This window comes from Chiloscyllium punctatum, chromosome 31 (assembly GCF_047496795.1).
Source record: "Chiloscyllium punctatum isolate Juve2018m chromosome 31, sChiPun1.3, whole genome shotgun sequence".
Taxonomy (NCBI): domain Eukaryota; kingdom Metazoa; phylum Chordata; class Chondrichthyes; order Orectolobiformes; family Hemiscylliidae; genus Chiloscyllium; species Chiloscyllium punctatum.
In genome coordinates this window covers 61,709,761-61,727,361 of record NC_092769.1, presented here as the reverse complement: position 1 = coordinate 61,727,361, position 17,601 = coordinate 61,709,761, and the positions used below count along the sequence as shown (strand labels likewise).

At 43.6% G+C, this 17,601-nt stretch overlaps 2 protein-coding genes across 4 annotated transcripts in view; one reads left to right on the top strand and one right to left on the bottom strand.

Moving 5' to 3' along the window:
• LOC140456988 (uncharacterized) overlaps positions 1 to 17,601 on the bottom strand; it is an 86,292-nt gene that overhangs the window by 38,686 nt on the left and 30,005 nt on the right. The gene's annotated exons all lie outside the window — the stretch shown is intronic.
• On the top strand, positions 2,806 to 7,277 carry LOC140456981 (uncharacterized). Of its 3 annotated transcripts, none has more exons than XM_072550855.1 (2): positions 2,806 to 3,023; positions 4,951 to 7,277. In XM_072550855.1, the coding sequence occupies exon 2, from the start codon at positions 5,020 to 5,022 to the stop codon at positions 6,613 to 6,615; it is 1,596 nt and encodes a 531-aa protein (XP_072406956.1). In that variant the 5' UTR covers positions 2,806 to 3,023; positions 4,951 to 5,019; the 3' UTR covers positions 6,616 to 7,277. The 3 variants fall into 3 exon arrangements, with proteins under 3 accessions (XP_072406956.1, XP_072406955.1, XP_072406957.1); XM_072550854.1 differs by having other exon boundaries at positions 2,806 to 3,057; XM_072550856.1 differs by lacking the exon at positions 2,806 to 3,023 and adding an exon at positions 3,404 to 3,807.

Sequence of the window (17,601 nt, the reverse complement as noted above, 5' to 3'; positions counted from 1 at the left end):
CAGTCCAAAGATGTGCAATCTAGGTGAATTTACCATGCTAAATTGTCCGTAGTATTTGGGATGTATTGAGTAGGTGCATTAGTCAGGGGAAATATCAATTATTAAGGCAGGAGAATGGGTCTGGGTGGGTTACTCTTCAGAGGGTCAGTGTGGACATGTTGGGCCAAATGGCCTGCTTCTTTACATAATTTTCTTGTTCTAACACTGAATTCCATGGATTTTTAACTATTTGTTGAAGACAGTTCCTATCGATTACAGAAGGATTTGGCTGGCCCTCAGTATTTTGATTCCTTCCCTCAGACACTGCCAGGCCTGCAGAATTTCTCCAGCAATTTCTGTTTTTGTTTCAAATCTCCAGCAACTATAGTTCTTTTTTTGCCTTCGGCAGTAAAACTGGACTAAATTTAGTAACATCTGCAGGAGATTCCACTGAACATAGATCAGTTTTGGCTGTGATTAACGGAGAAGAAGTCTCTGTAGTCATTTCGACATTTAAAAGATCTCTTGTCTATGTGAACTCAGTGGTGTGTCAACTGAGGCCGTGACTTTTGAGAATTGAAATTTACGATATTCTTTCAGGGTAGGTGTAGATAGGACATTCCCCATGGCTGTTGAGTCTAGAACTAAGGGATCTCAACTCAGAATAAAGGATAGGCCACTGAAGAATGAGTGAGGAGGGATTTTTCATTCAGAATCTTTGAAATTCTTCAACAATTGAGAATGTTCAATACAGGAAACAATAGATTCCCCGAGGTGGATGACAGAATGGGAATAATGCAAAAAATAAATGACTGGCCAAGATCCAACTGAATGGCAGAGCAAGTTCAGGGGCAGAATGGGCCCTCCTATTCCAAGTTCTAGGGCTTTCACAATCTCCTCCATCTTCAAGTCCAACATGTGAGGAACTGATGGACTGTCATCAGGAGTGAGAGCATCTGATGAGTAACCTCTGTGTGTCTTTCCCTTCCCTGAGCTCACCCGGCCAAACTGTGTCAAATTCTTCTTTGAACTCAACCCATGTATTTCTCTAATTTCTAGATCTCCCATCAGGACTTGTTCATTTGACCCACTTCTGAGTCCCTTGATCCTATTCCTACTAAACAACTGACCATCCAACTCTCCCATGGTCACTAAAATTGTGAACAGTTCTCTCTCTGTCTCTTTCTCTCTCTCTCACTGTTTTGGTTTTGTCCCTTTCACCTTTCAATCCCTGATCATCACCGACCATGAGATAACAAATAACTCTTGACCTCACCACCATTGCAATCTATCACCTCCTCTTTAATCTCCATTTCTTCTCCAAAATTCTTGAACGTGGTGTGCTACAAGGACCTGTCCCAGGCGTCTCCTATTTCTCATCTACAGGGAAACAATGCCCAGAAGCACTGTGGTGTTTTACGCAGGCACACTGACAACACTCTGCTCCATCTCACCACCATCTTTTTCTATTCCTCCAATTGCAGATTGTTCTTTGCACATCCGGTACCAGATCTGTAGGACTTTCCTCCAAGTAAAAATCAGGAAGAGACAATCCAATGTCCGAAATCAGTGATGCAAGTTCTGTTTCTTTACGACCAAATCCATCTCTTTCACTGGGAACTATCTGAGGCCGAACCATACTGTTCACTTTCTCCCTCACATGTTTAATCTGAAAATGAGTGTCTGATCACAGAGCATGGAGAGACTGGAGAAGCTGAGATTATTAGTCTTTGAGCACAGAAGGTTAAAGAGGGAATTCATTGAAGGGTGGTAAGTTTTTAAGCTGGTTTCATCTGCAGGATGTTCCAACTTCAGGATGGTTGGTAACTACAGAACTTAACTTCAAAGTATGTAGCAAAAAGTCAAAGGGGGCAAATGAGGAGAGATTATTTTAATTCAGTTCTGATGATCTGAACGATGTTATCGGATTGTCTGTTGGAAGCAGATTGAACAGTTACTTTCAAAAGTGATTTGGAATATTTCTTCATAAGGCAGAAGAAGCAAGGAGGAGGGGCTCAATTGTCAGCATTTTCACAGACAGTTCCAGCACAATGAGCCGAATGACCACCTTCTGTACTCTGAAGATTCTATTGTATGACTTTGTGCTGGATCAGGATTTAATTATTTGCACAGTCACTGTAGTCATAGAGATATTTAAAAGATCCCTTGTCTGTGTGAACTGGATGAATGTTTTTCCACATTCAGAAGAAGCAAATGGCTTCTCCCAGTGTGACTGCAGTGATGTGGTACCAACTTAGATGGGCATTTGCACCCTCTCCCAGTCCTCACAATTTTCCCCATGGCATTTCGTGGCAGTTTATTAGTTGAAGCCTGCTCCACAGAGTCTGCACATGTACAGATTTTCCCTGGTGTCGTGTCTTTCAAACGTTTTAACGAATTAAAACTCTTTCCCCAACAAGAGCACTGTCACAATCTCGTTTGTATCTTGGTGTTTTTACAGTAACACTGATATTTGAAATCATTGCCCACATTCACAGCACAGAAAGCTTTCTCCTTTCACATTTTTAGATGCATGTTATCCTGGTCCTGAATGTAAAACTCTAACCGTGTGGTTTGGTTAGAGTTTTATTTCTGCAAAGAGAGTTTGCAGGTGTAACCGCTAGTGCTTGCAGCCGACATGCTATATTTTCGAAACCCTGCACCCACCCTCAGGCTCTCCCACTTCCTCAAGCGCCACCACCGACCGATTCTACATCGGTACTGCAGTTGCTCACCCTGCGGCGTCCGGGTGATTGGCGGCGGATCTGGGCCAATAGGAACCCAGAGGCGGGGCAGGAAGACCAATCGTCGGCGGGTCCTCCAACTAATCAAAGTGAACGATGGGCGGAGCTTCAGGACCGGTCACAGTGAGAGACTTGGAGCAGCTTTGTCCAGTGGCTGCGGTCGGCGACAGAAAAGGGGAGGAGTGGCGACTGTGTGTTGGAGTGCGATCGGAGGAGAAAGAGCGGAGAGGCTTTATAAACAACTTGTGTGGGCCGCAAACCCCGGATAAGACTGTCCAAGCCCCGCGTTCGGAAATCCGAGTAAAGGAGGCCCAGCCTTATGGCCGCCATCTCAGTGAGGGCACTGGGAGCGCGCGCGGGTTTCTAGGGGCGCCATCTTTATAGGGTCAATGTGCTGCAGAGCGCGTGCGAGGCCATCTGTGGGACAGTGCTGTGATGTCACTGGGGGATGGCTCAGTGAGGGGAGTGGTGGAGGGGGTGTGCAGGAGTAAAAGGGAGACCGGAAGCAGGAGGGGAGGGGAAGCTGGAGGGATGGGGAGACCGGAAGCAGGAGGGGGAGGGGCAGCGGGAGAGGGCAGGGTGACAGTCAGCAGGAGGGGGAGGGGCAGCCGCAAAGGGCGGGTGATAGACTGCAGGAGGGTGGAGAGACAGACAGGGGGAGGGTGGTCTCAATTATAATGGAAGACGAAGGGTCTGCATTACATAGAGGATGTGGTCTCAATTCTGGGGAGAGGGGGTGGTAACATGGGGGATGTGAGAGCTGTTAGGGGATTGGTAAGTCTACAGCTAACCGTGTAATAGATGAGAGTTTCAGAAGCAGGTGAGCTGAGAGTGAGGGAATCGGATGATGTTATGAGTGGAAGTAGGTGATTTTAATGATCATATGGACATATGACTGGTATTTCAATTGGGGAATGAAATATGACACTAAGGTTGTTTCAATGTCAGACAGTTTCCAGTGACAGATGAAGTTCGCAATTGGGGAATAGACTTCGTAATGGGGCCTGTAAGGAATGACTATCATCATCCTCCTCCTATTTCAGTGACAGAGTTCTGTTTTACTCCAGTACTGGACGTCAAGCAGGTCAGGACAGTGCAAGTTGGATGGTAACTTGGTGCTGATGGTTTTCACAGAGCCTCACAGCGCCAGAGACCTGGGTTCAATCCCCATCTCAGGCAACTGTCTGTGTAGGGTTTGCACATTCTCCCCGTGTTAGCGTGGGTTTCCTCCGGGTGCTCCGGTTTCCTCCTACAGTCCAAAAATGTGCAGGTTAGGTGAATTGGCCATGCTAAATTGACCCTAGTGTTCGGTGAAGGGGTAAATGTAGGGGAATGGGTCTGGGTGGGTTGCTCTTCAGAGGGTCGGTGTGGACTTGTTGGGCTAAAGGGCCTGTTTCCACACTGCAAGTAATCTAATCTAAAAAAAATCTATTATTACGGTCATAGAGATATATTGCATGAACGGACCCTTCGGTCCAGCTGATCCATGCTGACCAAATAGCCTAAATTAATCTAGTCCCATATACCAGCATTTGGCCCATATCCCTCTAAACCCTTATTAGTCATATATCCATTCAGATGCCTTTTAAATGTTGTAATCGTACCAGCCTCCACAACTTCCTCAGACAGCTCATTAGCACTCTCTGCATGAAAAAGTTGCCCTAAGGTCCCCATTGCACTGATGGTGATTGAGGATTTAGAAGATCCTCTCCAAGTCTGGTCAAGTTTGAGATAAACAAAGCTTGCTTCGTTGTCCCCAGCATCTCCTACTTCCTTACCGATCTGTCTCTCTCTCTCTCTCTCTCTCTCTCTCTATGCAACTGTGTCATTCTCTTTTCTCTCTGTCTGCTCCATAGAGGCCATACAAGGTTTGCGTAAGGATTTGTAGCTCAGGTGCCATAGTTGTGGGTACGTTCACCAAGCTGGGAAATTGATTTGTGGACATGTCGGCCCCTGTCTAGGTGACATCTTTAGTGCTTTGGAGCCTCCTGTGAGACCTCCAACAGGCCATACAGTCCAATGTAGGGCCAGACCATGGAGCAGGTTCCCTTCCCTGATTGACATTAGCTTTCGTCACCGTAGAGTTTCTGTGGTAATCTAGCAGCTTTCATGGTCATATTTCTTGAACGCCATCTCCACAAATCACCAGATTCTGTCAACATAATTTCACAACATGCCTTTAAGGTTTTGTGGCTTCTCTCTCGTTCACTTTTCCATTTTCGGTCAGTTTTACAGGGTGTGATAAGAGGAGGATTTGCAGGCAGGAAACAGAAATGAAACATCACATAATGACCTGATGGAGTCACCCAATTTATCACAACCAGAATACCAACAGATTTTAACCATGGAAGAGGAAAGCACGATTCATAGTGGGGAGAACAGGTACACATGTTCTGTGTGCAGAAAAGGCTTCAACCAATCAACTGACCTCAAGAACCACAAATGCAGTCACTCTGGGGATAAACCTTGGAAATGTGAGGACTGTGAGAAAGGATTTAAACACCACTCTGCGCTGAAAATTCACCAACGTGTTCACACAGGTGAAAGGCCATTCACCTGCACCCTGTGTGGGAAGGGATTCACTCAGTTCTCCACACTGATTACACACCAGCGAGTTCACACTGAGGATAGACCTTTCAAGTGTCCATATTGTGGGAAGTGCTTTAAAAGCTCTGGTGATCTGATGTCCCATCAACGTGTTCACACTGAGGAGAGACGGTTCAGATGCTCTGACTGCGGTGCTGGCTTCAAGTGGTCATCCCAGCTCACTGTTCACCAACGCATTCACACTGGGGAGAGACCATTTACTTGCTCTGAATGTGGAATTGGATTTACTCAATCATCCCACCTCAAGGCACACCAACAGGTTCATACTGAGGACAGACCTTTTAAATGTTCAAACTGCAGGAAGTGCTATAAAAGTTCCAGCCGTCTGCAGTCACATCAACGTGTTCACACTGAGGAGAGACCCTTTAAATGTTCAGACTGCGGTAAGTGCTTTAAAAGTTCCGGGGAACTGATGCTTCATCAACGTATTCACACTGAGGAGAGACCGTTCCGGTGCTCTCACTGTGGGACTGGGTTTAGGAGATCGTCACAACTCACTATACACCAGCGGCTTCACACTGGAGAGAGGCCATTTATCTGCTCGGAATGTGGGCAGGGATTCATTCAGTTCTCCACCCTGTTGACACACCAGCGAGTTCACACTGGAGAGTGGCCATTCACCTGTACTGAGTGTGGGAAAGGGTTCATTGAGTCATCCCACCTCAAGGCACACCAACGGGTTCACACTGAGGAGAGACCTTTCAAATGTCCAGATTGTGGGAAGTGTTACAAAAGCTCTGGAGAGCTTAAGTTACACCAACGTGTTCACACTGATGAGAGACCATTCAGCTGCTCTCACTGTGGGACTAGGTTCAGATGGTCATCTCAACTCAGTGTACATCAGCGCACTCACACTGGAGAGAGACCATTCACCTGCTCTGAGTGTGGGAAGGGATTCACTCAGAAAATCCACCTGTTGACACACCAGCGGGTTCACACTGGGGAGGCACCTTTTAAATGTACAGACTGTGGGAAGGGCTTTAAAAGTTCTGGGGATCTGATGCGTCATCAACGGGTTCACTCTGATGACAGGCCTTTTAAATGCCCAGAGTGTGGGAAGTGCTTTAAAAGCTCTGGGGAACTGATGTCCCATCAACATATTCATACCGATGAGAGACCATTCAGGTGTACTCACTGTGGGACTGGGTTCAGGCGATCAACTCAACTCACGGTACATCAGCGAGTTCACACTGGAGAGAGACCTTTCATCTGCACTGAATGTGGGAAAGGCTTCACTCAGAAATCCCATCTCATGGCACACCTGCAGAGACGTATCCACAAATGATTTCAGGAGGTGTTTTTCTGTTACTCACACTAAGGTCACAAGGATGTTCACTGGTGACTTTTACAATCCTAGCGTTTAGATCCGAGTGATGCTGGAAAAGTGCAGCAGGTCAAGCAGCATCCGAGGAGCAGGAAAATCTACGTTTCGGGCAAAAGCCTTTCATCAGGAAAGTCCTCACTTTTGCCTACTTTTACAATCTGAGCCTAACTTTATATGATAATGGTATGGGTAAAAGTAAATATATGGACTTTCTGTTACACACACAGTCAGCTGTTTATATTTAATATTGTACTTACTATAACACTACCTTTTGAATATAAATCAGAAATATAGGTGTGCATGTAATATGAGTAATACAGTAGTAATGGACGACTTTATTTCCATATAGATTGGGTGAAGCTAATCAGCATCAATGTTGTGGAGGATGAATTTCTGTGGTGTGGATAAGATTCATTTATGAAGCAGAATTTTTAATGACCAAATATGAATCAGGCTGTTTTGTATTTCGTAATATGTAAACAGAATGTGTGATTAACAGTTTTGCTGTTCAGATGCATTTGGGAAATAGTCACCATAATATCGTCAAATTTTTCATCAAGTTTGAAAGAAGTATAGCTAAATTGCTGTTTATGGTAAGATCTTTGAAAATTGTTATATATGTACAGAGCTTTTTTTCTTTTATAATAAACTTGTCTTGTCTTGTTGAAAGAACATTGGCAGCCTCATCTGAAAGTTTCTGACTACCATCCTAACTCAACTGCAAAACGTAAAACTTACAATCTTACCTCAGAGATCCAATTTATGCAGTATTACCATCAACTGGGACCGTAACTTTTGGTAATTGAAACTTACGATATTCTTTCAGGATATATGTAGATAGGACATCTCCCATGGCTGTTGAGTCTAGAACCAAGGGATCTCAACTCAAAATAAAGGACAGGCCACTGAAGACCAGAGTGATTAGGGATTTTTTATTCAGAACCTTTGAAATTCTACAATGATTGAGGATGTTCAAAATAGGAAACAATAGATTCCTCAGGTGGATGACAGAATGGGAATAATGCAGAAAAAAAATGACCAGTCAAGATCCAACTGAATGGCAGAGCACATTCAGCGGCAGAATGGTCCCTGCTGTTCCAAGTTCTAGGGCTTTCACCATCTCCTCCATCTTCAAGTCCAACAAGTGAGGAATTAATGAACTGTCATTAGGAGTGAGAGCATCTGATGAGTTACCGTTGCGTGTCTTTCCCTTCCCTGAGCTCACCCTGCCAAACTGTCTCAAAAATTCTTCTTTAACTCTCAACCGGTGTCTTTCTTTAACTTCTCTATCTCCCATCATGTCTTGTCCATTTGACCCACTTTTGAATCCCTTGATCCTATTCCTACTAAACATCTGACCATCCAACTCTCCCATGGTCACTGAAATTGTGAATCGTTTTCTCTCTCTGTTCTGGTTTTGTGTCTCTCACCTTTCAATCCATGATCATCGCCCATTCTGAGAAAAAAGTAACTCTTGACCTCACCACCATTGCAATCTACCACCTCCTCTTTAATCTCCATTTCCTCTCCAAAAGTCTTGAACGTGGTGTGCTACAAGGATCTGTCCCAGCAGTCTCCTATTTCTCATCTACTGGGAAACAATGCCCAGAAGCACTGTGGTGTTTTACGCAGGCACACTGACAACATTCTGCTCCATCTCACCACCATCTTTTTCTATTCCTCTAATTGCAGATTGCTCTTCCCACATCCAATACCAGACCTGCAGGACTTTCCTCCAAGTAAAAATCAGGAAGAGACAATCCATCATCCAAAATCAGTGATACAAGCTCTGTTTCCTAACTATCAAATCCATCCCTTTCACTGGGAACTATCTGACGCTGAAAATACTGTTCACTTTCTCCCTCACATGTTTAATCTGAAAATGAGTGTCTGATCACAGACCATGGAGAGACTGGAGAAGCTGAGATTATTAGTCTTTGAGCACAGAAGGTTAAAGAGGGAATTCATCGAAGAGTGGCAGGTTTTAAAGCTGGTTTCATCTGCATGGGGAGAAACTGTTCCAACTTCAGGATTGTTGGTAACCATAGAACTCAACTTCAAAGTATGTAGCAAAAACTCGACGGGGGCAAATGTGGAGAGATTCAGTTGTGATGATCTAAAGGACATTATCAGATTGTCTGATGGAATCAGATTGAACAGTAACTTTCAAAAGTGATTTGGAATTTTCCTTCATAAGGCAGAAGGAGCAAGGGAGAAGGGGAGGGGGGTCAATTATCAGCATTTTTCACAGACAGTTCAATGAGTCGAATGGCCACCTTCTGTACTCTGAAGGTTCTATTGTATGGCTTTGTGCTAGATCAGGATATAATTATTTGCACAGTTCCTGTTTTATTAATAATCAGACAGCTATTCCTTCAATAATTGGGAAATAATTACACCAGTAATCGGAATGCTCATATTTAAAATAACCACATTAATACAATGAATACACAGAGCCCTGTTGCAATAAGAAACAGGATTCTGTTACATAAAGGTCATTCATCAATTGTATCAATAATCCCGATTGTATGAAGTGAATAATCTGGATGTTATTACATTAATAATCTGTCACTAACCCCCCCCTCCCCCCCCCCCACACACACAGAAGCATCCCCCTATGTCACTGATGAGCAATTCTCAGATCTCCCAAAAGTTAACTGTTGATTACACAGATCCTGAGGAATTCAAACATATCACATTGGGAAAAGATTTAGGAAGCTGTAATTTACTGCAGCCCCTTACTTGACTTTAATTACATGGATCTGTCCACATCTCATGATTCACTGCCACATCTCTCTGCTTTATCTCCCTTGGTTATAGTTACCAGACATTGTTTTGAATTCTTGATTTTGGTGTTGGCTTCTGTTTCACTTCATTCTTTATCGTGAAACTGTTGGTGTGGTGCTCTGAGACGGTAGAGAACACAGCATGTGGTTATTAAAGGAATGGATCAGAATGAAGAGCTTTGGTGGACAGCAAATTTTACCCAAAATCTTTTCAAAACCTGTCCCACCAATCATGACAAATGAGTTCATCAGTTCTACAAAAGCAAGGTGAGGACTTAAGTCCTGTTCCCTACACTTTCCTTGTACCTGGGGCAAGGAGAACAGCATATCCTATGTCAGTCTACCAGCACAGAAACCAAACTCTGTTTTCGGATACAGTTGGTCTGCAAGGAGATGAAGTCTTTTAAACATCACTTTCCAGAAGGCCTTCCTGAGATGCCAAGTGAAACGTCCCTGTAGTTGTTGCAATCTTCTCTGTAACCTCAGTATCTGTAAATTGTCATGATGTTTGCATTGTGCTTCTCCTGTGGAAATTACCTGATTTCCCATCAGAAATAAGGCCATGATGGTGCAGATAGGATTTTGTGTTCAGCTAGCATTCCATTCTTGCTGGGGTCCTTTCAGTTTAGTAAATGATCAATGGTCTTTTCAATCTTAAGTGATGAGCATTCCTTGTCCAACTAAACATGACGGGAAAGTGTGGGAGAGTAACAGACAGAGATGTCAGAGAGAGGGAGGATCAGCATGGACCTGCTTCTTTGGGTCTGTCTCATGGGAGTACAGCTCAGTCATAGTCAACTGTTGTGAACCAAGCCAGACCTCCTCAAAACATTTCAAGAAAGGACCTTAAATTTGTTAGTTATATTAAGCAGATGTACATTGGATATTTCAGGAGTGATGCAGCTGGCCCAACCACTTAGTTTTAAACAAAACAGAATTGATTTACAAGATTACTGAATGAAACACAAACAGCAGAGAACAGAATACTGAATAACTTAAACTATCTGAAACCCCAACAGATTATCCTAACTTAATGATGCTGTTCCAACTACTTGCAACAATCCTCATAAACACCGCTTGACACAAAAGACAAAATCAATTGCAGGGTCCGACAGAAGAGATGTTAGAGGGAGGATGACCATGGACCTGCTTCTTTGGGTCCAGCAGCTACAAAACCCTACTGCTAAAACTCAAACCAAACCAGAGAAAAGCTCAGGTGGGAGAACTAGCTACTCCCCTTTCATTGCACAAGTGCTTTTTAAAAAAAAACTTGAAAGCCTTTTGTCTTAGGCAGTATCTGTTAGCCACAATCAAACTGGCCCTAAGGACATCGAACATTATAGCGCAGTACAGGTCCTTTGGCCTTGATGTTGGCCTACCTATGAAGCCCATCTAATCTTCACTATTCCATTATCATTCATATATTATCTAATGCCCATTTAATGTCCTTAAAGTTGATGAAGTTGCAGGCAGGGCATTACATGCCCTTACTACTCTCTGAGTAAAGACCTTTCCTTCTCTGAGTAAAGAACCTACCTCTGACATCTGTCCGATATCTATCACCCCTCAATTTAAAGCTGTGTCCCCTCATTCTAGCCACCACCATTCGAGGAAAACGGCTCTCACTGCCCACCCTATCTAACCCTCTGATCATCTATTATGTCTCTTTAAGTCACCTCTTAACCATCTCTCTAATGAAAACAGCCTCAAATCCCTCTCCCTTTCATCATAACACTTTCCTTTCATACCAGGCAACATCCTAGTAAATCTCCTCTGCACACTTTCCTATGCTTCCACATCCTTCCTATAATGCGGCGACCAGAATTGTATGCAATACTCCAAGTGCGGCTGCACCAGAGTTTTATACAGCTGCAGCATGACTCGGTTTACAAACCCTCTGAAAAATAAATCAAGAACAACACAACCTTGTTATAGGAGCAGCAGCATCACATTTCAGCAGCGACTTCTATTTATACCTGTCCATTAGCACCTCATCTGTCAATGTTGATGGGGCTGGGGTAACAGTATTGGTGATAGGGTTCCAGAACTCCCTCAATCCTATCACACAGAGTGAACAGACATTCACCGTCACAGGCAACTTGGATTTATTGGTATAAGTTGATTGAGATACCATCCCTGCTGAATAGATTTCAAACCAGTCTCTGTTACCAGTTCCAACTTTACCAAATGTTGTTGCTGCTGTATCATAAATGACTGAAGTGAACTACTTCCAATCTTCTCTAATATCAATGTGGATTGATGAAAATTCTTTTCACTGTTGTTTCTTTTTACTTGATAATTTAGTTTCATAATGAAGATTCCACTGTGAAAAACATGCACGTCAGTGAGAATTGTGAGGAAGGATTAGTCAGCACTGATGATTAAAGTTCACAATTTGACTGTAATCAGGTTCCTGTTGGAAGTTCTTGAATGAAACAGAATAATCAAATTGCTTATTTAAAAATTAACATTGAAACTTTGAAAATCAGAATATTACCTATCCAGAATATTAACTTCCAGTTGCTCATAGGGCGTTGTTAATATCAGCAGAAACAAACACAATATTGTCAGGCTATCAACCTTGGATGTGTTGAACAGTACATTCCAGACTCTGCAGTCATTTGTGAACTTGCTGGTATCTCAACAGGCTGAATAATAAAGAGAACCCGTTCCCACACACAGTGCAATTGAATGGCCTCTGCACAGTGTGAACCTGCTGGTATGGTTTGAGATTGCCCAAAAGTTTGTTTCTTTTCACAGGAAGAGCAGCTGAGTGGCATCTCCTTTGTGTGAATTCACTGATGTGCTGCCAGTTTGGCTGACTGAATAAATCCCTTCCCACACTCAGAGCATGTGAACGGCCTCTCCCCAGTCTGAACCAATTGGTGTACAGTGAGGTGGGAGGATAGAGTGAAACCTTTCCCACACTCGGAGCAAGTGAACGGCTTCTCCCCCAGTGTGAACATGTTGGTGATTCTGCAAGTAGGAGGGTACAGTAAATCCATTCTTATATACACAGCCAGTGAATAGTCTCTCCCCTGTGTGAACCTGCTGATGTACAGTGAGGTGGTATGACTGCCTGAACCTATTTCCACAGTCACTGCAGCAGAAGGGCCTCTGCTCATCGTGAATTTGCTGATGCAATGCCAGGACAGTTGACTGTACAAATCCTTTCCTGCACATGGAACAAATGGATGGCTTCTCCCCAGTGTAACTGTGTTGTTGGGTTTCTAGCAGATAATGAGAATCAAATCTCTTGCCACATTCTTCACATTTCTAAGGCCTCTCTTCAGTATGACTCTGATGGTGGTATTCCAGCTGGGATGGATAACTAAAGCCCTTTCCATGGTCATCACATTTCCATGGTTTCTCCATGGCACTAGTGTCTTTGTGTCAATCCAGTTGAACAATCTCTGAACAAGTTTGTTCTCCTCAGAGTAAAATAGTGATGCCTGTTGTATGTGGTATAACTGGGTACAGCTTTTACCACACAGACAGTACACTGGAACACTCACATTCAGGCATTTCCTTGTCTCAGTAGTTTTAAAGTTACAATAGCATTTGAAACCTTTTCTGAAAGACAGACCAGACAAATGTCTCTTCTTCCACAATCAAAGGCTGGTAATATTCAGGCCCTGATAAGTCAAATACCTCCCTCAATTCTTGCTGTGATGTTTGGTTTGAGATTTCTGTCCAGTGGTTAGCACTGCTGCCTCACAGTGCCAGAGACCCGGGTTCAATTCCCGTCTTCGGTGACTGACTGTGTGGAGTTTGCACATTTTCCCCGTGCCTGCATGGGTTTCCTCCAGGTGCTCCGGTTTCCTCCCACAGTCCAAAAATGTGGGTTAAGTGAATTGGCATTCTAAATTGCCCGTAGTGTTAGGTGAAGGGGTAAGTGTAGGGGAATGGGTCAGTTGTGCTTCGGCGGGTCGGTGTGGAGTTTTTGGGCCAAAGGGCGTGTTTCCACACTGTAAGTAATCAAATCTTCCTGTTTCATCACTCTGCAGAAAAGGTTTACAGTTGTCTTTCATGTCAGTATAGAATAGAAATTCAAACAGAAAATTTTAGCTTCACTAAATTAAGTTACTGAATTCAATATGTTCCTCTTTTGTTTGTCAAAGCTGTAAATTCCAGTCTTCATTGAATGTTTTGAAGAGATGACAAAGGTAATGGACAGGGGAATGTCTGTAGATGTTGTTTACATGCATTTTTAGAAGGTATCCATTAAAGTCCATAAGACCATAAGACATAGAAGCAGAAATTAGGCCATTAATACCTTTGAGTTTGCTCCCCCATTCAATTATGGCTGATAGGTTTCTCAATACCATTCTCCCACTTTGTCTCCATAATCTTTGATCTCTTTGATACTCAAGAAATATCTATTTCAGTTTTAAAAATACTCAATGAGCTGGCCTCCACAGCCTTCTGTGGCAATGAATTCCATAGATTTCCCCACTCTCTGGTTGAAGAAGCTTCTCCTTATCTCCATATTAAAAGATCTTCCCTTTACTCTAAGGCTATGCACTCACGTCCTAGCCTCTACTAACAATGGAAACATCTTCCTAACATTTACTCTGTCCAGGCCATTCAGTATTCTGTAAACTTCAGTTAGATCCCTCTAACCCTTTTAAACTCAGTAAAGTATAAACCCAGAGTCCTTAGACGTTCCTCACATGTTAAGCTTTTCATTCCTGGGATCATTGTCATGAACCTCCCCTGAACACGCCCCAGGACCAGTACATCCTTCAGATATGAAGCCCAAAACTGCACACAAACTCCAAATGTGGTCTGACCAGAGCCGTATAGAGCCTCAGAAGTACATACCTGCTTTTATATTCAAGTCCTCTCAAAATTAATGCCATCATTGCATTTGCCTTTCTAACTACTAACTCAACCTGCAAATTTACCTGAAGAGAATCCTGAACTAGAACTCCCAAATCTCTTTGCACTTCAGACTTCTGAACTTTCTCTCCATTTAGAAAATAGTCCATGCCTCTATTCATGACATCACACTTTCCCAAGTTGTACTCCATCTGACACTTCTTTGCCCAATCTCTTAACCTGACCAATTCCTTCTGCAGCTTTCCCAACTCCTCAATGCTACCTCTCCCTCTACCATTCTTTGTATCATCTGCAAACTTAGCAGAATAATCTCATTTTCTTCATCTAAATCGTTAATGTATGAAGTGAAAAATTGGGGTCCCAACACTGAGCTTTGCAGAAAACCACATGTCACCGGCTGCCATTCTAAGAAGGACACTTTTATTCCCACTCTCTGCTTTCTGCTGGACAGCCAAGCTTCTACCCATGCTAGCACCTTGCCTCTGACACCAAGGGCCCTGATCTTACTCAGTAGCCTCCTGTGCAGCACCTTGTCAAAGGCTTTCTTGAAGTCCAGATATGTATCATCCATAGGCGCCCCTTGGCTTAACCTGCTCATTACTTCTTCAAAGAATTCTAGTAGGTTTGTCAGGGATGACATCCCATTGGTGAAACTGTGCTGACTTTGCCCTATTTTGCCATTTACTTCCAAGTGTTCAGAAATCTCATCCTTCACAATGGATTCCAGGATCTTACCCACAATGGAGATAAGGCTAATCATTCTGTAATTTTCTGTATTTTGCCATACTGCCTTTTTACACAGGGGTGACACATTAGCAATTTTCCAGTCCTCTAGGACCCTCCACGATTCTAGTGATTCCTGAGAGATCACCAGTAACACTTCCACTATCTCTTCAGTTATCTCCCTTAAAACTCTGGGGGGTTGCCCATCTGGTCCAGGTGACTTAAACACCTTCAGGCCATTCAGTTTTTCTAGCACCTTCTTCTTTGTGTTTGCCATCATACTCAGCTCTGCCCTCTCACTCTCTCGAAAGTTTGGGATATTACTCTTGACTCCACCTTGAAGACTGATGCAAAATAATTATTCAGTTCCTCAGCTATTTCTTAGTTCCCCACTACTAACTCTCAAGTGTCATTCTCCAGCAGACCAATGATCTCTTTTGCCTCTCTTTTGCCCTTTGTATATCTTACGAAACTCTTGCAGTCTTCTTTTACATTACTGGCGAGCTTACCCTCATATTTAATCTTCTCCCTCCTTATTTGTTTCTTTATTGCCCTCTGTTGGTCTTTGTATGCTTCCCAATCCTCTGGTTTCCCACTGGCCTTCACCACATTATATGCTTTCACTTTTGCTTTTATGCTGTCCCTGACTTCCCTCAACAGTCATTTTTGCCTCATCCTCCCAGTATCATGCCTCTTCTTCCTCAGGATGAATCGCTGCTGTGTCTCCTGAATTACTCATAGAAACTCCTGCCATTGCCATTCCACTATCTTTCCTGCTGGGTTCCTCTCTAAGTCAATTCTACACAGCTCCTCCCTCATGCCTCTGCAGTTGCCTTTATTCAATTTTAAGTTGCCCATAACATACTATAAACTAAGGTAGAAGCCAAGGGAATTGAGGGACTTAACTGATTTGGCTGGAAATATGGTTAGTTGAAGGGGACAGCAAGTTACTCAAATTAGCAGGACTTCATTGAGTCATAGAGATGTACAGCACTGAAACAGACCCTTCGGTTCAACTTGTCCATGCAACCACATATCTGAAGCCAATCTACTCCCGCCTGCCAGCGCCCGGCCCATATCCCTTCAAACCCTTCCTGTTCATAGACCCAACCAGGTGCCTTTTAAATGTTGCAATTGTACTAGCCTCCACCACTTCCTCTGGCAGGTCATTCCATACACACACCACCCTCTGCATGAAAATGCTTCCCCTTAGGTCTCTTTTATATCTTTCCCCTCTCACCATTAACGTGTGCCCTCTGGTTCTGGACTCCTTCACCCCAGGGCTGAAAATGTGTTGCTGGAAAAGCACAGCAGGTCAGGCAGCATCCAAGGAGCAGGAGAATCGACGTTTCGGGCATGAGCCCGAAGAAGGGTTCATGCCCGAAACATCGATTCTCCTGCTCCTTGGATGCTGCCTGACCTGCTGTGCTTTTCCAGCAACACATTTTCAGCTCTGATCTTCAGCATCTGCAGTCCTCACTTTCTCCTTCACCCCAGGGAAAAGACTTTGTCAATTTATCCTATCCATGCCCCTCATGATTTTATAAACCTCAAGCAGGTCACCCCTCAGCCTCTGACTCTCCTGGGAAAACAGCCCCAGCCAATTCAATCTCTCCCTATCGCTCAAATCCTCCAGCCCTGGCAACATCCCTGTATACCTTTTCTGAACCCTTTCAGGCTTCACAACATCGTTCCGATAGGAAGGAGACCAGAATTGCATGCAATATTCCAGAAGTTGCCTAATCAATGTCCTGTACAGCTGCAACATGACCTCCCAACTCCTGTACTCAATATTCTGACCAATAAAAGAAAGCATACCAAACGCTTTCTTCACTATCATATCTACCTGTGACTCTAATTTCAAGGACCTATGAAACTGCATTCTGTAGTCACTTTGTTCAGCAACACTCCCTAGGACCTGACCATTAAGTGTATAAGTCCTGCTAAGATTTGCTTTCCCAAAATGCAGCACATAACATTTATCTAAATTAAACTCCATCTGCCACTTCCCAGCCTATTGGCCTTTCTGATCAAGATTCCGTTGTAATCTCAGGTAACCTTCTTCACTGTCCACTACACCTCCAATTTTGATGTCATCTGCAAACTTACTAACTATATTTCTTATGCTCACATCCAAATCATTTATGTAAATGACGAAAAGTAGTGGACCCAGCACCGATCCTTGTGGCAATCCACTGGTCACAGGCCTCCAAACTGAAAAACAACCCTCCACCACCACCCTCTGTCTTCTACCTTTGAGCTAGTTCTGTATCCAAATGGCTAGTTCTCACTATATTCCATGAGATCTATCTTTGCTAATCAGTCTCCCATGGGGAACCTTGTTGATCCATATAGATCATAACTACTGCTCTGCCCTCATCAATCCTCTTTGTTCCTTATTCAACAAACTCAATCCAGTTTGTGAGACATGATCTCCCATGCACAAAGCCATGTGACTATCCCTAATCAGTCCTTGCTTTTCCAAATACAGGTACATCCTGTCTCTCACGATTCCCTCCAACAATTTGCCAAACGCTGCCATCAGGCTCACTTGTCTATCATTCCCTGGCTTGTCATTACCACCTCTCTGAAACAG

What these genes read in the sequence shown, in the direction of transcription:
- LOC140456981 (XM_072550855.1), top strand. Translation starts at nt 5,020, where the DNA reads ATGGAGTCACCCAATTTATCACAACCAGAATACCAACAGATTTTAACC.